General features: G+C 40.8%; 3 protein-coding genes across 15 annotated transcripts in view; all 3 read left to right on the top strand.

Annotated features, from left to right (window-relative positions):
• The window catches only part of si:dkey-21p1.3 (uncharacterized), a 35,056-nt gene extending 31,035 nt beyond the window's left edge, over positions 1 to 4,021 (top strand). For all 12 annotated transcript variants that reach the window (XM_090235740.1, XM_090235739.1, XM_021604065.3 and 9 more), the window contains 5 exons: positions 1,951 to 2,095; positions 2,250 to 2,356; positions 2,566 to 2,646; positions 2,733 to 2,942; positions 3,173 to 4,021. In XM_090235740.1, coding sequence (XP_090091866.1) covers positions 1,951 to 2,095; positions 2,250 to 2,356; positions 2,566 to 2,646; positions 2,733 to 2,942; positions 3,173 to 3,322 — 693 coding nt within the window. In that variant the 3' untranslated portion in view covers positions 3,323 to 4,021. The remainder of the gene's footprint in view (positions 1 to 1,950; positions 2,096 to 2,249; positions 2,357 to 2,565; positions 2,647 to 2,732; positions 2,943 to 3,172) is intronic.
• Positions 4,022 to 5,641: 1,620 nt separating this feature from the next.
• Positions 5,642 to 14,499, top strand: soat1 (sterol O-acyltransferase 1). The gene is made up of 16 exons (XM_021604066.3): positions 5,642 to 6,320; positions 7,012 to 7,148; positions 8,043 to 8,101; positions 9,194 to 9,342; positions 9,466 to 9,528; positions 9,675 to 9,782; positions 9,874 to 10,156; positions 10,271 to 10,349; positions 10,455 to 10,548; positions 10,671 to 10,716; positions 10,809 to 10,938; positions 11,117 to 11,214; positions 11,370 to 11,468; positions 11,666 to 11,801; positions 11,913 to 12,058; positions 12,213 to 14,499. The coding sequence occupies exons 1-16, from the start codon at positions 6,259 to 6,261 to the stop codon at positions 12,285 to 12,287; spliced, it is 1,764 nt and encodes a 587-aa protein (XP_021459741.3). The 5' UTR covers positions 5,642 to 6,258; the 3' UTR covers positions 12,288 to 14,499.
• An 863-nt stretch (positions 14,500 to 15,362) lies between these two features.
• The window catches only part of LOC110524437 (tyrosine-protein kinase ABL2), a 41,736-nt gene continuing 31,610 nt past the window's right edge, over positions 15,363 to 25,488 (top strand). The window contains exons 1-2 of one of the 2 annotated variants that reach the window (XM_036978218.2): positions 15,363 to 16,069; positions 24,215 to 24,289. In XM_036978218.2, coding sequence (XP_036834113.2) covers positions 15,859 to 16,069; positions 24,215 to 24,289 — 286 coding nt within the window. In that variant the 5' untranslated portion in view covers positions 15,363 to 15,858. The remainder of the gene's footprint in view (positions 16,070 to 24,214; positions 24,290 to 25,488) is intronic. The other variant, XM_036978219.2, reaches the window with a different exon arrangement.

The raw sequence follows: 25,488 nt of genomic DNA, 5'->3' as shown, positions 1-25,488 counted from the left end.
ATGGAGGAATCATACGCCACAGTCCACACTAAATGTTTCCTCAAAACAATTGCATAACCTGTACTCCTGCACATAACTTGTTCTGGGATTCATCCGATGGCATTGAGGAGTTTATCACATCAGTCACCGACTTAAGTGCATCAATGACGTCCTCCCCACAGTGACCATATGTACATATCCCAACCATGGGATTACGTGCAACATCTGTTCTGAGCAAAAGGCTAGAACTGCCGCTTTCAAGGAGCAGGACACTAATCTGGACGCTTGTAAAAAATACTGCTACGCCCTCCAACAAAATATCAAACAGGCAAAGCGTCAATACAGGACTAAGATCGACTGTGTGATCACAATCTCCATAGCCAATGTGAGTAGAAACTTTAAACAGGTTAATATTCACAAGGCCGCAGGGCCAGACAGATTACCAGTATGCGTACTCAGAGCATGCACTGACCAGCTGGCACGTGTCTTCACTGACATTTTCAACCTCTCCCTGACCCAGTTTGTAATACTTACATGTTTGAAACAGACCACCATAATCCCTGTGCCAAAGAACGCTAAGGTAACCTGCCTAAATGACTATCGCCCCATAGCACATATGGAACCATTAAATACTTTGAAAGGCTGGTCATGGCTCACATCAACAACATCATCCCAGACACCCTGGATCCCCCAACAGATCCACATGACACAATCTCTATTGCACTCCACACTACCCTTCCCCACCTGGACAAAAGGAACACCTATATGAGAATGCTGTTAATTGACTACAGCTCAGCGTTCAACACCATAGTGCCCTTCAAGCTCATCACTAAGCTAAGGAGCATGGGACTGAACACCTTGATCCTGGACTTTCTGACGGGGTATGTAACAACACATCCGCCACACTGACCCTCAACACATGTGCGTGCTTGCTTAGTCCCCTCCTGTACTCCCTGTTCACCCACGACTGCGTGGCCGTGTACAACTCCAACACCATCATTAAGTTTGCCGACGACACGACGGTGGTAGGCATGATCACAGACGAACATCAATCTTTCCCTCAACGTCAGCAAGACAAAGGAGCTGATCGTGGACTACAGGAAAGGGAGGGCAGAGCATGTCCCCATTCACATCGATGGGGCTTTAGTGGTGCAGGTTGAGAGCTTCAAGTTCCTCCGTGTCCACATCACTAAGGATCTATCATGGTCCACACACACCAACACAAAGGCTTAAAAGATTTGGCATTGGCCCTCAGATCCTGAAAAAGTTCAACAGCTGCTCCACTGAGAGCATCTTGTCTGGCTGCATCACCGCTCGGTTAGGCAACTGCTTGGCATCCGACCAGAAGGCACTACAGAGGGTAGTGCGTACAGCCCAGTACATCACTGGGGCGGTATAGAGGAAGGCGCAAAAAATTGTCCAAGACTCCAACCACCCAAGTCATAGACTGTTTTCTATGCTACTGAACGGCACCAATTCACCAAGTCTGGAACCAACAGGACCCTGAACAGCTTCTATCCCGAAGCCATAAGACAGCTAAATAGTTAATGAAATAGTTAACCAAATATCTATCTGGTCTATCTGCATTGACCCTTTTTGCACTAACTTTGTTTCATCACATACGCTGCTGCTACTGTTTATTATCTGTCACTTTAGTCCTAGTTATATGTACATATCTACCTCAATTACCTCGTACCCCTGCACATTGACTCGGTACTGGTACCCTGTGTATGTAGCCAAGTTATCTTTACTCATTGTGTATTTATAATTAAATATATTAATATGTATTTTACTTTTCTATTATTTCTCTACATTGTTGGGAAGGGTCCATAAGTAATAATTTCACTGTTAGTCTACACCTGTTGTTTACGAAGCATGTGACCAAATAAAATGTGATTTGATGATGTATCAGTCTTTATTTTTTAGTAAAACCTATTGTGAGTCGGTTTTTGGATGGCCCTGTTTTCCCAGCAAACTCGGGCCATGACCAGGAGAACGCTTACCTCACTGCCTGACCAGAAGCCAAGCAGCTCCATCAGCTGGCCTCAGGGCAGCAAAGACAGCCCTGCAACCACCTGCCACGAGCTGGGGCTGATTCGTCCACACCTGCAGGATGGTGAGTAGAGCTCAGCAGGTAGCAGTTAGACTGAACACTGAGCTGATGTAGGTAACAGATCTAGTGAAAGCCAACCTCCTCTCCTCCTTTTTACAGCTAGAGTCATTTGTCCAGTAATGTGTTTTGTAAAACTAACAAAGTCGGATCTTTCCAGGACACTTCTACATGGACCCTAACCAGGGCTGCCCATTTGATGCCGTGCAAGTCTTCTGTAACTTCACTGCAGGAGGGATGACCTGTATACCTCCTGTCCAGTCACAGGTAAGTAGCTGGTCCTGGCATCAGGACACTGGGGAAAGGGGCTGCACAGAATATCTGAGTATGAATGATTTATCTACAACTTTGCCTCTCCCTTGAGCAGAATATTAAGGAAGGCTTTCTGGTGAGCATCAATTATGGGTCACACCATTTCTCACTTACACGTATTGTTTTCATTTTGAAAAGGCATGTTGTGGTTTATCTTTCTATAGATAATAGGAAAATGGGAACCAGAAAAAAACATGTCAAAAAAGTATATCCAGTGGTTTAGCCAGCTTGATGGTGGCTATAAGGTAAGACATACTGCATGTTACATTTAGAATTCATCTATAACTACATTACTGTAACTGATCCAAATAATTTCCCCCTCCTACTGTAGTCTGAGTATGCTGGTCTTGATGTGGTCCAGCTCCGATTTCTACGGTTACACAGCCACTCTGCCTCTCAGCACCTGACCATCGCCTGCCCTTTTAACCACAATAGTAGAGAAATCAGGAAAAATGCAACAAACAGGGTTCTTCACTTTCTGGGAGACTCTGGTGGGGAGATTGGTTCAAGCTATATGACAGTATCGAAGAATGGTTGTGAAGTAAGACCCAAAGAACAATGTAACCCTTTATACACACCAATTACATTTGTTGTTTTATGTCAGCTACAGAACAACTCATTCTACACAACCATTGTAATTCATGGCCTGGCCACTTGATGTCAGTCAAGACCAATAAAAAGACGACAGGGCCATTGCAATGTGAGAACAATGTTGTGTACTGTAATGACAGCCAGGTATTTTCAGCTTGTTTTCCCATGTTTGTCACTCAGGTGGAGGTGGAGGTACGAGTGAGGGGAAGCACAGAGATCCACAGAGGGGACATGGAGCTGCTGCCCCTCAGGGATGTTCGTATGGAGGGAAGGGGAGACCACTGGGACACAGACCTCAGAGCTGTCCTGGGACCTTTGTGCTTTTTGTAGCCTCAGCTTATCCATAGAGAAGCAGCACGCTCTGACCAGTGTATGGGTCAAGAACATTTGGGTGCAATTCCTCTTCAGGACAAAAGAAAGAGATATCATCATTTTGTGTGATAGCTTTAGCATTTGTGTAATTGTGATAAAAACTAGAGCTATATAATAAAATGTAGTTTGAGTTATTTGTTAATCTTATCATATGTGTCTTTTATAAAGAAAAATATAAAGCTGTTGTGTTTATCTCCCGCATTTCTATCTTTTTTGAATGATTCACTTTTCTTAGTGATGTACTGTGTGTATATATGCTTCATATTAGATTAATGTGGATGTTGTATTTAATTGTTAAGCTTTTGTAAGTATGTCTTTGCTATTATTTGATGTCTTGTTTTTTTATTCCTGTCGACTAATACCTGAAGTCTTGATGAACACCAATATCTGGATGGTCTAAACTTCAAATTGTTATAAATTGAAATGTTTGAAATGTCACTTCAGTTTACTTTACAATAACTTGAGCACACATTTTATGGTTTATACCTCAAATGCAGTAAACAGTAGTACACCCTGTTGTCACAAATGGAATTAACCGAAATATGTGCAATGAATTATATAAATGGTTTTCGTAAGATGATGGAAAACTGTTGTAGTAGGCTGCTGTATGTATTACAGAACATAATTTGCAGGACAATAAACCCATGCTGGGTAAAACTGTTGTTCATACAGACAGTGTGCAGTAGGTTACACATTCATACATTGAGAACTTATGTGTAGGAATGCGTTTTCTCTTGTGGTGTCACTTCCCCATTACTCATCCGGTCCTTCTACCATGCTTTTAGACCAGGGGTACTCAACTACTATTTGAGAAGGTCCGGTCACACACGTCGGTCACACACATTTCCTAGGCTGCAGTTTTTAAACTAATTTCCTGTAATTCTACACATTATCGCTCCTGTGTTCATATGATACCTGAGTGAGTCAACAAAATCAATGTGGTCCCCCTGGGGGTCAAGGACCCCATGGGCACAATCTGGCCATGATAACTACAAGGTTTAAATAGCTGATTAGCCTAATTTACCTAACATGGGCTAGTAGTTGATCAACTGGACATTTCTGACAGGTTATATACTGTAGTTTACAAAGACTGTTGTTTAACATTCTGTTATCAATGTTCTCTCTCACCATTCTCCATGGTCAACATAACTTTGGTGATATTTTGCCTAAAGCTATGGAGGACAGTATCAGTGTGTCTTCTGACTGAGGTCTCTTACATGGACAGCTTGGCACAGAAAATAAAATGTAATTTCCCAAATTGCTCGAAACCCATGTAGACAGATTTAATTCACCACGCTATAGCACATGTTTACCATTATACCAGCATGGTCTCATAGATTAAACGTAATATAGTAAACGTAAATCCAGGAAACTGACATTAGTATTATATGTTACATTTGGTAAGGTTACATAAGACAGAAGCTTACTTAAGGCAAAAATGATATATAACGCAAACGTCTAGCATCCCAAAGGTTGCATGTTCAAATCTCGTCATGGACAACTTTAGCATTTTAGTATCCTGGGGATGACAGTGCCCTGCGCTGCCGCAGCGCTTCACTATTTCAGACCTGGATGGTATGGGTGGAGAGAGCAGCAATGGAGAGAACCCTTGCAATGGAGAGATCCACAGTAATGGTGCAAGAATGGAGCTTGATTAACAGGTGGTTGAACAGTTGGAAAGTGTTTATGCTTATGAGTAAGAATGATCTATGTGGGGTGACATTATCAGGATATAGATGGTGCAATTCTTAGGTCATGGGTTGAGCTCTCAAATGCCATTGTTTTATTTCCACATAGTCAATGGTCAAACCTGTTTAAATTCTGAATGCATTTTTCAATTCATGTATACCTAACTATCAATGGGCATAAAAACAGTGGAAGACAAGCTATTATCTCTTTGCTTACTTGCTTGATTGCTAACTGACCTCATTGGAACTGAAAGACCTGGTCTGTCAAAAAGTTAGTTGAGGGTCAGCGGACAGTTGTGATTTGCTGAGCATGCCTTGCTAGCTGGCAGCAGTCAGAGATTTGTCCAGAGCCAATAATATAATAATGTTTGAACCATCATGATACAGTCATTCAGTCATGGGTGTGTTTGAATGGTTGTACAGTGGCACTTGCTTAAACCCCAGCAGATGTTTCTCACTAGTCATGTCTTTATAGTGGTTACATTTGTTTCTCAAGACCAGTCTTCAATGACTCTCAAATGACTAAGCACCTCATGGAACTTCCCTGATCTGTCCTGTTGCCCAGTTCATTAAAGTTTTTACATTTCTTGTAAAATTATTTTTCAACAGCATTCAAAGGTCAGTTGTTATCTGTATAACTATATCTGGTCTAAAGGCTAAATGGTAGCGTAATGCAAACGTCTAGCATCCCAAATGTTACATATTCGAATCTCGACATGGAAAACGTTAGCATTTTAGCTAATTAGCTACTTATCAATTACTTAGCATGTTAGCTAACCCTTCCCCTAACCTTAACCTAGCAACCTAGCTAACATTAGCCACAACAAATTGGAATTTTTAACATATACGTTTTTCAAATTCGTAGCATATTGTACTAATTGCAATTCATAACATATCATACAAATTTGTAACTCATATATCATATGAAATGGATGACGGACATCCACAAATTAATACACACCATACGAAACTTAACATATCATACTAAATGGAGTGGCTCGGATTTACTTACAGCATATTGTGAAATGCTCTGAGACTAGGTTGCAGCCAGCATCCTGGTCTGGAGAGGGAAACTAATAGGCCGAGTGACTATAGATGATTGATTTGGGACTGACCCTCTCGTCATTTAGAGGCGGGGTGGTGGCGTAGAAAAAGAAGGGACATCATCGCATCACGTTTTTTCAACATTGAAGAGATGAGAATGTGATGAAAATTGAAAGTAACAGATTAACACGGGGGTTTCATTTCAAGACACGGCTCAGTGAAGGGTGAGTAGCATCAATATAGCTTGCTAGCCAATTCCTTATCTCGCTAACCAAAAAAAAACACCAAACGCCGAACTTGACAGACAAGCTTTGCTAGTTAGCTCGCGCTTGACTGACGTTTTCTCGAGCGATGGAACCACAGAATTTGAACTCTCATAAGAACAGATATTTGTGTGACTTGATTAGCTCGATTGTAGCAAGTTTGTGACGTATATCCAGGGCACTAGCTACATAGCATAGCATAGCTTGTTGTTGAATACCTGGCACACTGTGATCACTGGCGCAAGCCAGCAATTTATCCATGATGGTTCGAACATTATTATATTATTGGCTCTGTACAAATCTGACTGCTGCCAGCTAGCAAGGCATGCTCAGAAAATCACAACCGTCCGCTGACCCTCAACTAACTTTTTGACAGACCAGGTCTTTCAGTTCCAATGAGGTCAGTTCGCAATCAAGCAAGTAAGCAAAGAGATCATCGCTTGTCTTCCACTATTTTTAAGCCTATTGACAGTTGTATACATTAATTGAAAAATGCATTCAATGGCCACTGATGTTTTCACACTTTGGCGTTATCAGGTTTTTTAAGACTAGGAAGTTTAATTGTTTTAACTATTGTGTGGAGCTCCATCTAGCTTGTCGGGTGAATATGATTTGTGTGTGTAAACATATCCAACATTTTGTTCTCTTACAGGATGGAGAGTGGGGATGACAGTGTCCTGCGCTGCCGCAGCGCTTTACCTAAGATGTCCACCATTTCAAACCTGGATGATATGGGTAGAGAGGGCAGCAATGGAGAGAACCCTTGCAATGGAGAGATCCACAGTAATGGTGCGAGAATGGAGCTTGATTAACAGGTGTCAGAGCTAAATGCAACACAGGTGGTTGAACAGTTGGAAAGTGTTTATGCTTATGAGTAAGAATGATCTATGTGGGTGACATTATCACGATATAGATGGTGCAATTCTTAGGTCATGGGTTGAGCTCTCAAATGTCATTGTTTTATTTCCACATAGTCAATGGTCAAACCTGTTTAAATTCTGAGTGAAGATAACCTGGATTAACCCCAAGTACAGTCATTCAGTCATGGGTGTGTTTGAATGGTTGTACAGTGGCACTTCCTTAAACCCCAGCAGGTGTTTCTCACTAGTCATGTCTTTATAGTGGTTACATTTGTTTCTCAAGACCAGTCTTCAATGACTCTCAAATGACTAAGCGCCTCATGGAACTTCCCTGACCTGTCCTGTTGCCTAGTTCATTAAAGTTTTTACATTTCTTATAAAATTATTTTTCAACAGCATTCAAAGGTCGGTTGTTATCTGTAGAACTATATCCGGTCTAAAGGCTACATGGTAGCGTACTACTCATTTGATCCTGTTTGAAGACAAAAATGGATTTAACCACACCCCAGCTAGCTCTGTTCCTTGTCCTTAAGGTTCCCTGAGACTGTGCTTATTATTTCCCATGGGGAATAATGGCCAATTGTCCACCCGCTATATTGATTTAGGCATTTATGTAAATATTTAACATGGTATTGTTTACTCATAGTAGGCCTATATTAATCCTCCTCTTCCTCTTGGGTAACCTGGCAACTGTATTGGTCCTGAAGTCATTTAGGATTTATATTCCTCACTGGCACTGGTAGACTTTGGAACTGAATGAATACGAAAGCCTGATCCACGCTTTATTGCTTTGCGTAAATGACATTTTCTCCATCTATTTCAGGAAAAATGGAAGTGGAGCGACTCATCAGCAAGAAACTCCAACTGAAGAGGAAAGCAGAGGTGAGACTTAAAACAGAATGTGTTGTCAGCAGGTCAAATTTGTTCTGAGCCTGTGATTAGATTCTGAGTTCTGATGTCAAATCCTCCAAACAATGTTGTCTGTTCTCACAAGTCACCCATCCATTGTTTGAGTCCCAATGATTCAACAAACTCCTCTTAGTTCTGTCACTGTTTGTGGATGTGCATAATCATATATATTTTTTAAAGTGTTTTGTGCCTTGCTTCTGCACTGCCAAATCCCTACAGGACTGATTCAATATTTTCCTTAAGCCTATGTGAGCTGTAAAATTATCATTTTAACTTGGCGAGCTGCTTTGCCTTGACTGTTTGTTTTCAAATCCTGTCATTATTTGTGCATTAGAAAAATAGCTAACAACTAGCAGTGAGCCAAGGCTATTCTAATCTCCATCTTTCCCACTTTCATGCCTGGAGAATGGAAAGATACAGCAAGATTCAGTTCTGCTTTTATGACGTCCAAACCCTTGTCTGATTTGAGTCCATCGGTATTGCATACCAGTGAGGAAATTACTGAAATGCATTGTAGGGGTCAACCTCGGTGACTGAGTGTCCAAACGAAAGTTTCACAATTAATTGGGAAGTGCAAATTGAAGAGGGCCACTTGAAACATGTATGGTGTAATTGGCTGAACTATGAAGTGTTATTCACATCTTATCGCATTATAATAGATGGGTGAAATTAACACGTCCTGTCTTTACTGTACAGGACACCCAAACCCAGAGAGCGCCCTTATTTTCACACAATGTAAGAGGAAGAGAGAATGAGGAAGAGGATTATTGTTTTCTTAAAGGGATCTTTTAAGGGCAGTTTGTTTAGTATAAAGGTCAACTAACTTCTACTGTGCAAACAGAACAGTCACCACAGTCTTTCTGGACATGAGGTCATCCTTAAAATATATATATTTTTAAAGGGTCATCATTATCTCCAGCTACAAATGGTTACTTTCTGTTCTGACATGTTTGTCAATGTAATATTTGTCTTTATGATATGGATTTAAATAAAAATTCACAATCGTCCTTTTCATTTAACTGAACCCTATGACTTGCTGATTGTGGATGTGTATCTGGTTTACAGCACTTGAAGTTTGACCTGATGAGGCAGTTTGACTCCCAGGTGTTGGAGTTCATGGACAGTCTGATAGAGGAATCGGCCAGCCTGGAGCCTGCTCCTGTCCCTGCTGTCTTCTCCCCTCCTCTGTCCGATAAAGAGAGGAGTAAGCTCAGGTATTGAGCTCCTCACTGCTCCCTTTTGCCTTCCACCCTTCTCCTTTCTGACCTACTCTCTTACTATGTCAGAGGTCAACATCTATTTAACTAATATTTTGTCAATGATTTTTATTCTATTAGGCATCTCCAAGGGTCATCCCAGGGCCAAGGCAAACAGTTTGTGTTCCGGAGGTCCTTGTTAGAGTAAGTGACGAGTTAATAATAGACTGTGTGACTGCTTTTGATAAAAAAGCTCCCTCATCGAACACTATATACATTGTGCTTAAACTGAAATCTTGCTGGTTCCGTATTGCTTATGTTTATCATGGTCTATGTCTCTTGTTTCACAGTGAGCTGTTTGAAGTGAACCACATCCGGACCATCTACCACATGTTCATTGCCCTGCTGATCCTCTTCATCCTCAGCACCCTGGTGGTTGACTTCATCGATGAAGGCAGGTGAGGTGTAACACTGACTCTTTACTGATCTCTCTCTTTAAATATAAACTACCACTTGTGTATTGACTCTTCATTCCCCCCTCTTCCCCAGATTGGTGCTCGACTTTGACCTGCTGGTCTATGTATTTGGACAGTTCCCCCTGGTGGTGATTACCTGGATCTGCATGTTCCTTTCAGTGCTGGTGGTGCCCTACAGCCTGTTCCACACCTGGGCCTCTCACTACCATGAGTCCCGCCATGGGACCCTGTGGTCTCTTCTACTGGGCGCTCTCTTCCTGCTCTATCAGGGCCTGGGCCTAGGCTTCCTGCCTACCTTTGTGGTGGTGAAGAACAGCTTTCCCCCTGCATCCTGCTTCATCATCATCCTGGAACAGGTACTCCAAATGCAGGACTGCCCGGGGAATGACATGTTCTTTGTTTTATTGATGTTCAGTCTACTGATGGACATGCATTGTGATTGGTTGACAACATGTGCTGTCTCCCTGCAGGTGCGCTTGATGATGAAGGCACACTCCTATATCAGGGAGAATGTCCCCAAAGTTCTGGCTTTGGCAAAAGACAAATCCAGTAAGCAACTGTTTTTTTTATGAATCATTTATATACACTAGCTTATATTGTTTTTGTCTGTAGATGTATTCAGTTCCCTTTTTTATTTATTTTTTTATTCTCCAGGCTCCTCCCCAGTCTCTCCACTCATCCCACAGCTGAGCCACTATATCTACTTCCTCTTTGCTCCCACCCTTATTTACAGAGATAAATATCCCAGGTAAGCAGAGTGGAATGACATAAGACCTAGTTTAAATTAACATACCTCTTGCATGTTATACTCAGCTGCAAGAGCGCTATTTGCCTTTCTGTAAACATTCAAACTCTTGTTTCCCTCTGCAGGAATCCCACCATCAGGTGGAGTTATGTGGCCTCTAAGTTATTACAGGTATGATTTGAGAATCTAAATGAATACTTGAGCATAGTTGAAGAGCAGGAGATCAGTTCATTTATGTAGTTTCTCTCTCTCTCGTCTCTCAGGTTCTAGGATGTCTCTTCTATGCCTACTATGTGTTTGTGCGCCTCTGCATCCCACAGTTCCGCAGCATCAGCCAGCAACTGTTTGACCTGCGGGCCATGGTCCTGTGTGTGTTCAACTCTATCCTGCCAGGTAACTCCAGTCAACACATCCTCACTTGTAGCTTGTGTCATCGGCACCACAGTATTCCTCCTGCATGTTCACTATATTGTCTTCTGGATCACTCTGTCTGGATGATTCTGTTAACTAACTACAAAAATATTTGAATGAATGGAGGGAAATCATATGTCATCTGTGTGTCTCTCTCTAGGAGTTCTGGTTCTCTTCTTGGCCTTTTTTGCCTTCCTGCACTGCTGGCTCAATGCCTTTGCTGAGATGCTGCGGTTTGCTGACAGGATGTTTTACAAGGTACACAGGCAGATGCCTTTCCTCGGCCATATTACTCACTTAGTCAATCACTGACTAGATCTACAGCACAGTAGTGCCACAGTGTTCACTACACTGCCTCAATCAGCTCTTTGCTGTGTTCTTTTTTTAAAATAATATATTGATTTGCTTCACAGGATTGGTGGAACTCCACATCCTTTGCCAATTACTACCGCACCTGGAATGTGGTGGTACACGACTGGCTGTATTACTATGTGTACTGTGACTTCCTATGGGTGAGTGTTATTGTTGCACTTGGCATTAATGTTAATCTCTCTGTTTTTACAATACTTATGAAGTATCCCTCCCATTGCTGTGTAACTCTAATCTCAAACAAGCAAGCCAGTTGAGCAGCTTTGATTTAATTTTGTTCATGCCCGTCTTAACCCTCTGGTCTGTTTTTTTTTTTTCCCCCTACTCCACTCCCTGACAGATGTCGAAGAAGAGATTTCGGGCGGCAGGCATGTTATTGGTCTTCACTATGTCTGCAGTAGTGCATGAGTACATCTTGGCGATCTGCTTCGGCTTCTTCTACCCAGTCCTCTTCTGTCTCTTCATGTGCTTCGGAAGTAAGACCTTACCTTCATTACAATACAACAGACACAATATAAAAACAGAAGTTTTTTTCTGACTCCCAATCCTAACTGCTCATCTTCTTTACTGTGCTGTTCACCTGGCAGTGATGTTTAACTTCATTCTTCATGACCGGAGAAAAGGCCCAATTTGGAACGTGATCATGTGGACTGCTCTGTTCCTCGGTCAGGGGGTCATCATCTGCCTCTACTCTCAGGAGTGGTATGCACAGCGCTACTGCCCCCTTCAGGAGGTATACACCACTGCACATCTAGGAAAAACATTCATTTTAGGCTCATATTTCATAGCTGTTCAGATCAAGGAGAGTAAATATTTTAAACAATTGAGATGCAACCTTAGATTCAACCAAGTCTTTACATGCCATGTTTTTTTTGTCTTGTTTTTAGCCCTCTTTCCTAGAGCTGCTGAAGCCGCGTTCCTGGAGCTGTCACCTCCAGACCAACCCAGCAGTCGACTCTTGAGGGGCTGTGACTGACATCACATTGAACTACTGAACCGACAACACTCGCCAATCTATTGAATGTGTTTAGGAAGAGCACAACCTCCTGTTTCTTTCAAGCCTTTTTACTTTTTGTTTTACTTAATTTTTTTTCTGTTACACTAGTCTGACTGATATTGAGAGACTGCGTTATTCATTTGAAAGAGCATGGAGTGAGTGAGACATATAATGGCCTCTGTCATTCACAAAGATGCCTTATTTATCCTTTTAGTTTCATGACAAACCCATTGGAAATCAGGGTAACATAGAGCACAGAAATGTGAACCATATATATATATATTATTATTTTTTATTTATAAATTTTATTTCCAGCCTGGATACAATTACCATATTCTTTCATTTGAAATGCACTTTCAATGCCAATATGGTAAATTGTAAAATTGCTGCTTTTCCCAAAAGTTAACCTCTTAGCAAACATGCAGTTATATATTTAGCAAATAATTTACTTTTACTTTTTTTTTTTTTTTTTTATGAACCCAGACATTTCAAATGTTCAGCCACTGTATTTTGTGTCGTCTAGTCTCCAAGGGGTTTTAAGTCATGTTGATGGAGATCAGCGTTGGGCTCATTTCAGTTTGAAATTAACTCCCATTCAACTCATGAGTTGAAATTAGAGTTGAATTGGCTGCACTCCACGGGATGTAGAGTTTGTGTGACAGAAAGTAATCCAAGGAAATTTCACTCGTCATACAACATAAGTTTCATTGAATCTCACAGTTCCAGACACCAAATAATAACTTTTCTCTGGAAATAATGTTTATAACTTTGGTGCTTAGAATAGCCAATTATATTTTTGCCAACCATTTCATTTGTTTGGCTTGTTTTTGAAGTCCTCAGGGTCAACTGCAGGGTTACACTAATGCATTCTGGGAAATGTATTTTCCTCATTGAACAAAATTTATTCAATTTAATGAAATACAAAAACTTTGAATATTCACTTACAGGTTGTTTCCCTTGATCATTCAGTTTGTCCTGAAAAATCAATTGTTTTAACAATTCTATATGCATGTATATAATGACATGTTTCATGTCCAATATGTATATTTGTATAGACCACCTAATATAGAATAGAGGCATTTGAATTTCTCTGAACTCAATTACATTTCCTTTCAGTCAAGTTTGAATTGCAATTTTGTTTTCTGTTTACTATTTAAATTCAACATTTAAATTGGAATTTGAGGCATTCTCCATTTCAATTCTGAAGTGAGCCCGACCCTTATGGAGATGTTAGCTTATTCAACAAAATGGAGATACGTTTGCTCTGTGTTTAGTGCTATGAATGTTTTGTCAGATGTGAAGCCTTACACAAAGATTCATGTTAATTAAGAATATGTATTTATTCAAAAGCAATATTGAAAGTGTTCCTATACCAATCAGAAATTCCACACCTGACCTTGAGTTGGTGGAAACTGCACTGCTGTTGCACCTGGCTGCTCTGATGTTGCCATTCATTATCAGTATGACTGATGCATGTATTGTTTATTTACTTGATTAGTGCCAATGCCTAAATATACACTAGTGCATTATTTGCTTTTGGCAGAAATGACACGATTACACTAACTGTTGCCATTAATGCTGTAAATTAGGGATTCAATTTCAGCTTCAATCCATGAGTCTGACTTGTCATTTTGTGATTGTCTCTCTATGGAACAGTTTTTGTTTTAGACTCAAACCATGTATGGTGATAATTTAAACCACCAGATGGCGCTGTAATGTAACATTTTTGAATTCCCACTTGTTTCTCATGACAATCTATTTTACTCATAAGTAATTATTTAAGAAGGACCGTTAACAAAACATTGTTATATAGAGAAACGTGTGTGTGAATGTGTGTGTTTATATATATCCTATCAAGAGATTTTGTTGCAAGACTACTTCAGCCTGTATTGTAATTGGGAGACTGTTTACTATTTGTGGTCGTATTTCAGTGGTTATTTCGAGCCCACTTTTGAGATTATTATGATGCTCTTTTGATCATTTAGAAAATGAGTGATACTTTTGTTCAGATATTTCTATTTTTGAACAGAGATTGACATTCCTCTATTTTGCTTGATACATTTATGGAGTTCTAGTGTTTGAAACATTTATTTGGTATTATACGAGATATGTTGTATAATATTTACCATTACAGTGCATTAGGTATATGTCAGGTTGAAAATAAAGCTATAAATCTATATTTTTGGTCTTTAAACCAAACCCTGGGTTAGAATTGAGACTGCAACATTTTTTTACTTTAAAATAACAGTTCCGGTTTTTGATATACTTTCCATATATAGAATATTGTGAAATGTACAATGTCAAGACAATACAAATTTGAATGGATTTTGCTAAATGTTTTTTGTCATAAAGTTTATTGTTAATATTTATTAATCAAATGGCCACCCTTTTGTTTTTACACTGCTGCTACTCGCTGTTAATTATCTATGCATAGTCACTTTACCCCTACCTACACATACAAATTACCTCGACCAACCTGTACCGGTACCCCCTGTATATAGCCTCGTTATTGTTCTTTTATTGTGTTACTTTTATTTGTTTTAAATTATTTAGTCAATATTTTCTTAGCTCTATTTTCTTAAAACTGCATTGTTGGTTAAGGGCTTGTAAGCATTTCACGGTAAGTTGTATTCGGCGCATGTGACAAATACAATTTGATTTGATTTAATATAAAATGTAGTCAGTTCAAATCACAGATGTGGGATCCTATCCATGAAATCACACCAATATGTACACTAGGAATAGGGAGGGTGGGGGGACGACGACGACATACAGAGGCATGAAACATTAGCTGTCAAGTCAGTGGTATGGAGCCGAACTGTCACTGCCAAAAGAAAACAGCCATAGGTTGTCTTTTTAAGTGTTCTTTGGTAGAAATGGCTTTCACACAAATAACATTTGGTCAATGTTATGACAGTATTTCAAGAGTGTATATTCTAACGTTGAACAATAGACATTTCGTTTTTCCAGAGGTTTTACTTCATACATAAAAGTTGTGAACAATGCAATCATGATAGTAGTTGGTCTAGCGAATCTCGACAGAGGGTCTATGGTTGGTCCTCGAGCTGTCCGCCTAGTGGCTCGGAGGTCCTAGTAATGTTGGGGACAGGGATGGGAATGGAGTTTGGTGAAGGGTGAACCCCCCCTTCTTTGCGAAATAGCAAGCTCTATTCTGCGGTAAAGATGGCGGCGGCAGAGGGGGCGCGCAGTGGCCGGAGCACGGCGAAACGACCCTGAAGAAAGGCTCCATATTTCATAGAAACTCGGACGTGGGGGACCGAATATTACTGTCTCGAGATCCCACGGGCCGTTGGCAGAGAGTTGTTTTCAGTGATTTATCAGACTTTTGCTTTATTGTTTGAGGCAAGGTGGGTGGGTTTCACAACGATATAGCTAACAGCTAACGTCAGCCTGCTAGCTAGGAGACGGGTTGAGGAAGACTTCTGAACAGGCCGCTCCATAATTGGAGGATGTGAACTGGGAGTGTGCAGAGTTGGATAGCTTCGTCCCGAACATCTTTACACTGAACTGCGGGGATGGGACAACAGGTAGGCCGCGTTGGTGAGGGGACTTCGACAGGGCTGCCACCGCCACAACAACAGCAGCAACACCCGGGGAAGGGGAACAGGGGAAATGCCGGGAGGAGACCCCGGGAAGTCAGTAACGTTAGCACTGGAACACCGCCAGGCAGGGTTGCTGCCGTTAACGTGCCGGACCCAGCAATTAATATATTCACCCAGCATTCAGGTAGGAATAGCCACATGGTATTACACAATAGTTTATTTAATCAATTGGTTTGTGCAATAGTAGTCAAACTGTGATTTTTAATTGGCTAGCTAACCAGCCAATTTACTTCTACTAATCAACTCTGTGCTCGTCAACGACGCGTTAGCGGAAATACAACCAATTGCCATCAGTGCCAGCTCTAGTTGTACGGTTAGCCAGCTTATGTTTGCTAGTTTTCTTGGTTTCTAATATGTTCTCGTACATTATCAGACAATGAAGTTGAAGAGCACAAGCGTGAAGTGACAATGACAGCTTGACATGTCCCACAAGTAGCCTAATGGTTGTGTTTTTTTCTTCATGCAGCTGTCTGGCATGGGCAGGTAACAGTGCAGTCAGTGCTACTAACGAGGATTGGGGTTGTTATTCTGATCCCAAACAGAGTGATGAAGAAAGAGCCGTTTCAGGACTACACAGCTGCAAGCAGCAAAGGGACTGTTCACTTCTCCTGCCACTGAGAGATTTTTGTTAAACAATGATCTCTGCCACAAGGGGATGCAGTGGCAATTCCACTCCATTAACTCACTATGGCAGCCACAACAGTCTCACATTTCAGCCTGAAGAGGTTTACACATGCTCGGTTACAACATACTCAGCAGACAATTGCAGCTCAAAGTAATTTTTTTAATTATGTTTGTGTAACTGACTGTAATCCAACATATTCTTTGAGGATACTCTCATTTTCATAGACATTGTAAGGTACTGAAAGACTCACTGTGGTCAAATGATCTAGTGCCCCAGTGACACACACAGTGGGCTCTGAGGGTCAAACTGGATAGATGCACTCTCATTGTGCTGCTGTCTAGGCCTGTTATGTGTCATTGGCACTCACGATTTGGTCAAGAGAAGGCAATCATTAAGGATCTCCCTGCAGGGAAACCATTATTGCATTTGGTCAGCCAAACCCTGCTCTGAGCTAGAATGAATTGCTGTTGTGTATGTCTGCTATTAGGTTCTGTATGACCATTAGGGAAGCGTTATGTTGAGGGGATGTTATTATTCTTTGCATGACAAAGCTATAATATCCATCCATGATTGTAACAACTATCCAGTCTACTGCTTCCATTGAGCTTCTGCTTGCCTAAGGGAAGGTCAGTATGAAATCACATGTGATGTGAATCGCAATATTGTACGGCTCATCCAATAGTTGTTTTTTCAGTGCTCTGCACTGGGGCAAAGAGATACCTGTCACATCTCCACAATTAAACTCTTCAGCTGGAAACGCAAACCTGAAAAGTGCACACTATCTGTTTTTTAATGTCAAGTGTCCTTTTTATAGCTGGATGCATAGCCAAGTTGTTGGAAGGCTGTTAACCTTGTAAACCTTCCATTATATTTTGAAGTATGAAAGCATTTGTTTGTGCAACTCTCTCCTTGACCTAGCAGAATCAATTCTAATGTAAGTCTAGGCTATATGATGCAGTTATTACCTGGCAGTGCCACTGTTCGGTAATATCAATGTGTTGTGAAGTCATTGGACCATGTGAGTAAATTAGCAGTGTGTCAACGTCGAACATGGTTTTGTCTGTTCATAGAATTTGAGCCCTGCACATCTGGCTGAGTTATGTGACCACACATCAAGGCTGCTTTAACAAAGTTATTTTGCAACAAAGCACATTTCCTCCTTTCTTTGCTGAGCAAGATGATTTGAGATCCTTCCTCCATTTTGCCATTTGTGATTGCCATTGTTGAATAGTTTATCTTTTGTGTGGTTTGTCAATGGTGAAAGGCCTAGGTGTACAGTGCAGGTTTTACCAAATGAAAATGCAATGACTTCGTAATCATGTTTTGATACTGTGGCTATTTTAGATGTATGTCTGTCTGTGACCTTTTTGAGAGGTGTGTGTGTGTGTGGTAAGTGTGTACGGGTGTCCATGTTTGTATGGGTTATGCTTGTGTACGTGTCTTTTTTCCTGAAGGGATTCACGGTGGGGACAGACAAGTTTTCAAAATCAATGGCCTCTGCATGTCACTGTCCCGCTAGGTGACTCGGCACAGCCCTGTTGGGTCACGATGCCATTTTGGTATTTCTTTATTTATTCATTGTCTCCGGATCTTAGAATACGTTTCTTTGCAGCGTTATGAAAACTAAACCCTACGTAACTCAGTGGCATTTTAAAGCCGAAGGGAACGGTATCTTTGATATGTAATGTGTAGCCTCAGTGAAAGAAGGTTCACATTCCCCCTAACCACATCATGAGTTTAGAGTGCTCATCCAGTGTAATGCTCTTCCGATCAAGTGAACTTTGAAGAATTCTATCGTTTAATGGCTTGTGTGGAACTATGGTCTTTCATTTTGCTCTGCCTTGGGCTCTCTTGTTTGCAGAATTCACAGAAGTGCTGATTTGGCTTTCAAGCCCATAAGCAATTCAGCTGGTTGAGCGGTCAAGAGCAGGTTTCATATACTTGATTAGGAAATGGGCCACTTGTATTTGACATCTCTGCTCTACATGTTCTCCCTCCGCCTACCTTCATAAAATGGAATGAATTCCATGGCAGGCAGAACAGTGGATGGGTGATCTGCCCATTATCCCTGATACATAAACTGATTTGCATTAGGAATGAAATTGGATAAGACAAATCCTCTTTTCTATATGTGCAAAGGCCCCTACAACCAAAATAAGCCTCACAGTACTGCCAATTGACTTTGAGGCAACTGTAAGATTTTAACAAATGTAAACTTGATGTGTTGTGAAGTAATCATGTCATTTGGTGGCTTATCTGGGTGACTGGATCCTCTCCCCCACCCAGCAGGTCACCCCAAGTTGCATCGTTCAGCCACTAGAAGGAGCTCCGTCTCGTAATTTTCAGCCCTATATATGCTGGGTAGTTGTGTTTATTTGCATGTTTACCAGGGTATGTACTATGCTTATGCATGCCATGAAGCGCATTGATTAATGTGGCGGACTATGTTCTGGTAATATAGTACACTCTGTACTATGGCTTCATTCATTATTCATTCTTCCTCTTGCTCCTCTCTGTGCCTGACTGGTGAAAGCATGAGGCTGGAGACTAAAGACAGCACTTAATCCTGGCTCATGTTCCCCTTCCCAGTGGAACTCATTTAACTCTCATTAAAATAACCAAAGGAAATGGTCATAGTCGATGTTGCTGCTGTTGCAAATGATAACTGTCCCACCTGAGCTTACATACTCCCACATATATATCATATTGGGACTTTGTTTACCCTACATAAGGTCAAGTTGTTTACTGTCTATCTTGTAAAACCAAGATCAGTGGGTTTCAACTGGTTTTGCTTGGGGAACAAAATCGAACCAGGTTGTCTCGGTCGCGATGCAATATTCGCATTGTGGAAAAAGAATCACCAAATTACAATCTGCAAGCTATTTTTTTTATGCTATATTGATAGTAAATGTATCAGTTATAACAAGTTAACAACATTCCCACCTCTTTCATTGACAATAATACAATGGTGCCCATATTCTTGATGAAGAATGTTAATAAATTCACTGACTTTGGACACAAAATCAACCAAAATATCGCTGCTGTTAGCTCTATAATGAAAATACTGTGATTGAAGACATTTTTTATCAGAGATTAAATTATTAACAAATGTAAGTCTTATGTTCAGACTGGAGTGGTATGTGTGTGTTTATGTATACGTTTTGTATAGAAGAAAAAAACATTTAACAAAAAAAGCTGACATCCAGGACCCACTTAAACTACCGTGAACCAAATTTAAGTCTTGACTCACCAGTTGAGAATTGCTGACCTAAATCATATAGGTCCAGATACAGTATGTCATGCTGCTGTTGGGTTTTCCAAGTGGGAGACTGGTCTATTGGGCTGCTTGGTGAAGATGTCTGATTTGAAACGCAAAACCAGTTCAGTGTTGACTGGGTGCCAGCACTTGGCCTGGGTTGTGTCTGACTGCTCTATCAGTGCTTATCCAGAGATCCAAGCTCCTGGCTTGGACCCTATTCCCTCAGCGGGACTGAGTCTCTATCCACTATCACTCTCATCCCAGACTACTTGGTTCTCTCTGTGCCCAAAGCTCAGCTCAAATCCTTCATCTTCATTCCCTGTCTTCTCATCTGCCTCTCTGTGTCATCTTAGTGGAGTTGAAATTGAGCACTGCTTATACCCGGGATAATCCTCTCCGTCCTCCCTCTTCTTCCTCTCCTGTTTAATCACACACCAGAGTCGGCCTTAATCTGGCCTTTAATGTGGTGCTGCCAGGGCCGCCTCCATGCTCTCTTGTGTTGAGCAGTGGGGGTGAGACCAAGAAGCTCAGCCACAGAGAGGGCCAATTTCTCTTTCAATAGACTGGGATAATTTGCCCCATTTCAAAGAGAATGAAGCGAGTGGCTAACCTGGGTGCTATCGGAAGCCTTTGATACGGTGCATGTGCAGGGCTATTTGGGTGGCCAAGCCCTGCATATGGAAGCAATGGGAAAGTAATCTCGTCAAGCTCAGTGTATTATCACAGGAACATGAATAGACCCACTGAAGTCAGTGTAATCCTCTTCAGCCAGGCCTGAATGTTCATAGTAATTTCAGCAGTTCGAATACCCGAGTCGACAAGGTAAAAAAATAAAATCTGTGCCCTTGAGCAGGGCATTTAACCCTATTTTGCGTCCAGGGACGCTGTACTACTATGGCTGACCCTGTAAAACAACACATTTCATTGCACCTATCCAGTGTGTGACAATAAAACATATATACACTGCCGTTCAAAAGTTTGGGGTCACTTAGAAATATCCTTGTTTTTGAAAGAAAAGCAAAAAATTGTCAATTTAAAATAACATCAAATTGATCAGAAATACAGTGTAGACATTGTTAATGTTGTAAATTACTATTGTAGCTGGAAACGCCAGATTTGTATTTTTATGGAATATCTACATAAGCGTGCAGAGGCCCATTATCAGCAACCATCACTCCTGTGTTCCAATGGTACGTTGTGTTAGCTAATCCAAGTTTCTCATTTTAAAAGACTGACTGATCATTAGAAAACCCTTTTGCAATTATGTTAGCACAGCTGAAAACTGTTCAGATTAAAGAAGCAATAAAACTGGCCTTCTTTAGACTAGTTGAGTATCTGAAGCATCAGAATTTGTGGGTTCAATTACATGCTCAAATGGCCAGAAACAAATAACTTTCTTCTGAAACTCATCAGTCTATTCTTGTTCTGAGAAATGAAGGCTATTCCATGCGAGAAATTGCCAAGAAACTGAAGATCTCGTACAACGCTTTGTACTACTCCCTTCACAGAACAGTGCAAACTGGCTCTAATCAGAATAGAAAGAGTGGGAGGCACCGGTGCACAACTGAGCAAGAGGACAATTTTTTATTATTATTTTTTTACCTTTTTATTTAACTAGGCAAGTCAGTTAAGAACACATTCTTATTTACAATGACAGCCTAGGAACAGTGGGTTAACTGCCTTGTTCAGGGGCAGAACAACATATTTTTACTTTGTCAGCTCGGGGATTCGATATGGCAACCTGGCCTTCTAGGCAGAGTTCCTCTGTCCAGTGTCTGTTCTGCTCATCTTAATCTTTTCTTTTTATTGGCCAGTCTGAGATATGGATTTTTCCTTGCTACTCTGCCTAAAAGGCCAGCATCCTGGAGTCGCCTCTTCACTGTTGACGTTGAGACTGGTGTTTTGCGGGTGCTATTTAATGAAGCTGCCAGTTGAGGACTTGTGAGGCGTCTGTTTCTCAAACTAGACACTCAAATATACAGTGCCTTGCGAAAGTATTCGGCCCCCTTGAACTTTGCGAACTTTTGCCACATTTCAGGCTTCAAACATAAAGATATAAAACTTTATTTTTTTTGTAAAGAATCAACAACAAGTGGGACACAATCATGAAGTGGAACAACATTTATTGGATATTTCAAACTTTTTTAACAAATCAAAACCTGAAAAATTGGTCGTGCAAAATTATTCAGCCCCTTTACTTTCAGTGCAGCAAACTCTCTCCAGAAGTTCAGTGAGGATCTCTGAATGATCCAATGTTGACCTAAATGACTAATGATGATAAATACAATCCACCTGTGTGTAATCAAGTCTCCGTATAAATGCACCTGCACTGTGATAGTCTTAGAGGTCCGTTAAAAGCGCAGAGAGCATCATGAAGAACAAGGAACACACCAGGCAGGTCCGAGATACTGTTGTGAAGAAGTTTAAAGCCGGATTTGGATACAAAAAGATTTCCCAAGCTTTAAACATCCCAAGGAGAACTGTGCAAGCGATAATATTGAAATGGAAGGAGTATCAGACCACTGCAAATCTACCAAGACCTGGCCGTCCCTCTAAACTTTCAGCTCATACAAGGAGAAGACTGATCAGAGATGCAGCCAAGAGGCCCATGATCACTCTGGATGAACTGCAGAGATCTACAGCTGAGGTGGGAGACTCTGTCCATAGGACAACAATCAGTCGTATATTGCACAAATCTGGCCTTTATGGAAGAGTGGCAAGAAGAAAGCCATTTCTTAAAGATATCCATAACAAATGTCATTTAAAGTTTGCCACAAGCCACCTGGGAGACAGACCAAACATGTGGAAGAAGGTGCTCTGGTCAGATGAAACCAAAATTGAACTTTTTGGCAACAATGCAAAACGTTATGTTTGGCGTAAAAGCAACACCCTGAACACACCATCCCCACTGTCAAACATGGTGGTGGCAGCATCATGGTTTGGGCCTGCTTTTCTTCAGCAGGGATAGGGAAGATGGTTAAAATTGATGGGAAGATGGATGGAGCCAAATACAGGACCATTCTGGAAGAAAACCTGATGGAGTCTGCAAAAGACCTGAGACTGGGACGGAGATTTGTCTTCCAACAAGACAATGATCCAAAACATAAAGCAAAATCTACAATGGAATGGTTCAAAAATAAACATATCCAGGTGTTAGAATGGCCAAGTCAAAGTCCAGACCTGAATCCAATCGAGAATCTGTGGAAAGAACTGAAAACTGCTGTTCACAAATGCTCTCCATCCAACCTCACTGAGTTCGAGCTGTTTTGCAAGGAGGAATGGGAAAAAATTTCAGTCTCTCGATATGCAAAACTGATAGAGACATACCCCAAGCGACTTACAGCTGTAATCGCAGCAAAAGGTGGCGCTACAAAGTATTAACTTAAGGGGGCTGAATAATTTTGCACGCCCAATTTTTCAGTTTTTGATTTGTTAAAAAAGTTTGAAATATCCAATAAATGTCGTTCCACTTCATGATTGTGTGCCACTTGTTGTTGATTCTTCACAAAAAAATACAGTTTTATATCTATGTTTGAAGCCTGAAATGTGGCAAAAGGTCGCAAAGTTCAAGGGGGCCGAATACTTTCGCAAGGCACTGTACTTTTCCTCTTGCTCAGTTGTGCACCGGGGCCTCCCACTCCTCTTTCTATTCTGGTTAGAGCCAGTTTGAGCTGTTCTGTGAAGGGAGTAGTACAAGGCGTTGTACAAGATCTTCCATTTCTTAGCAATTTCTTAGCAATTTCACACATGGAATTGCCTTCATTTCTCAGAACAAGAATAGACTGATGAGTTTCAGAAGAAAGTTATTTGTTTCTGGCCATTTTGAGCCTGTAATCGAAACCACAAATGCTGATGCGCCAGATACTCAACTAGTCTAAAGAAGGCCAGTTTTATTGCTACTTTAATCAGCACAACAGTTTACAGCTGTGCTAACATAATTGCAAAAGGTTTTTCTAATGCTCAATTAGCCTTTAAAAAATGATAAACTTGGATTAGCTAACACAATGTGCCATTGGAACACAGGAGTGACGGTTGCTAATAATGGGCCTCTGTACGCCTATGTAGATATCCCATTAAAAATCAGCCATTTCCAGCTACAATAGTCATTTACGACATTGACAATGTCTACACTGTATTTCTGATCAATTTGATGTTATTTTAATGGATAAAAAAATAGCTTTTCTTTAAAAAATAAGGACCTTTCTAAGTGACCCCAAACTTTTGAATGGTAGTGTGTGTATACATGTTTTTTTTAATCTAGCGTAGCCGCACTATGGAAAAATTTAACATGGCTAATGAAAGGCCAGCTGCTGCTGTATACTGCCTTACAATTTCCATAATATCATGGGGTCAATTGAAATGAGATGTTATATTTTCTGCCTTAGGACTTTTGCTCCGAGTCCCACTTGATCCTGTCAGGCTGATCCTATCATCTCACCTTGGCTGGACTGTGATGCAACGTATGTATACCATTTTGCTTCGTAACTGATGTAATCATCTCTAGGCTTATGTCTCTACACCACACAGAAGGCACTTGTGTCTCTCCACACAGTGGTCCAGTTGGTTTCACATTGCCAAATGTCAAACTAAAACTCCTCAACAAAACCAGGTGTCCATACAAGTCATTTGTTTATTGGACAAAAATGCTCATGCTAAATCGTCTACCATTATCATGAAACGCTACTTGTGTGTCACAATCGTCATATTTCTTTTTCAACAACGTGTGGGAGGAAACCGTGCAATAGCCGCTCTAACTGTGAAGTGAATAGCCAATATTCAGTGGCCTATAGCCCCCGTACCCCTAGTCTGCATCGGATGCTCTCATAAATGCGCTGCTATACGGTTAAATCCATATGAATTCAATCACTTTTTTGACAGCACCCCTTTTGAAGTTGACCCCTTTTGATTTGAACAAAACCTTCCATAAATATTTGCCCGTTGTTGAAGTGAACAGAAAGTTACTCTTTGGACCTGAATGCCAAGACATCTAAGAGAGAAAGTTGACCTATTTTGTGTACCCCACCATACCATGAAACATCTTCATTACTGGAAAATATCAATGGTTGAGATTTGATATCATTTAAAAGCTTACGAACAAGTGTGTCAAACTATTTTATAATGTTTATAACAATTTGAATATTTGAACCTTATGTCAATTCTCTAAAAACACATGAACCTCAATGTTTTTCATATTTGCATATGTTGTTGCTTAGACCTTTCTTTACATCCTGGGGTTTTTGTGTTGTGCCCGCCATCGGTTGAGAAACAACATGCTCTTGAATACAGGGTGGGTGTCATGTTGTGGCTGATAAATGTACTAAAGTTGAAATTTCAACTTTCAAATGGTACCACAAAAAGAGGTCCACAAATCAGAGAATGTTGAGTTGAATGGGAATACCTGTTCTGAAATAACCATCAACCCTCCAAAGGAAACTTATTGAAATCATATAAATATTTGTATTGCTTGTAACTGTTTCGGGTAATGAAAGTTCTTGTGCTGTTAGGGGAATAACCTGTGTGTAAATGTAATCTGTTGCTGTATTCTTTTGTGTTATCTGTGATCGTTTTGTTTGTCTTGTGTAGTTTCTTAATCATTGTACCTAAACTCTGTGTAAACATGTATACGCAGGGCCCAGCTGTAAAAGAGACCTTGATCTCA

This window comes from Oncorhynchus mykiss, chromosome 5, assembly GCF_057628025.1.
Source record: "Oncorhynchus mykiss isolate SJ-2025 chromosome 5, ASM5762802v1, whole genome shotgun sequence".
NCBI classification, from domain to species: Eukaryota; Metazoa; Chordata; class Actinopteri; order Salmoniformes; family Salmonidae; genus Oncorhynchus; species Oncorhynchus mykiss.
Note: the sequence above shows the minus strand (reverse complement) of the source record. Positions and strands in the feature narration are given on the sequence as shown.

Bases quoted from the DNA above. Each gene is read 5' to 3' on its own strand.
- soat1 (XM_021604066.3), top strand. From the start codon at position 6,259: ATGAAAATTGAAAGTAACAGATTAACACGGGGGTTTCATTTCAAGACA. The intron at 8,102-9,193 runs GTGAGACTTAAA...TCTGGTTTACAG, and splicing joins AACTGAAGAGGAAAGCAGAG to CACTTGAAGTTTGACCTGAT. The intron at 10,157-10,270 runs GTACTCCAAATG...GTCTCCCTGCAG, and splicing joins TCATCATCATCCTGGAACAG to GTGCGCTTGATGATGAAGGC.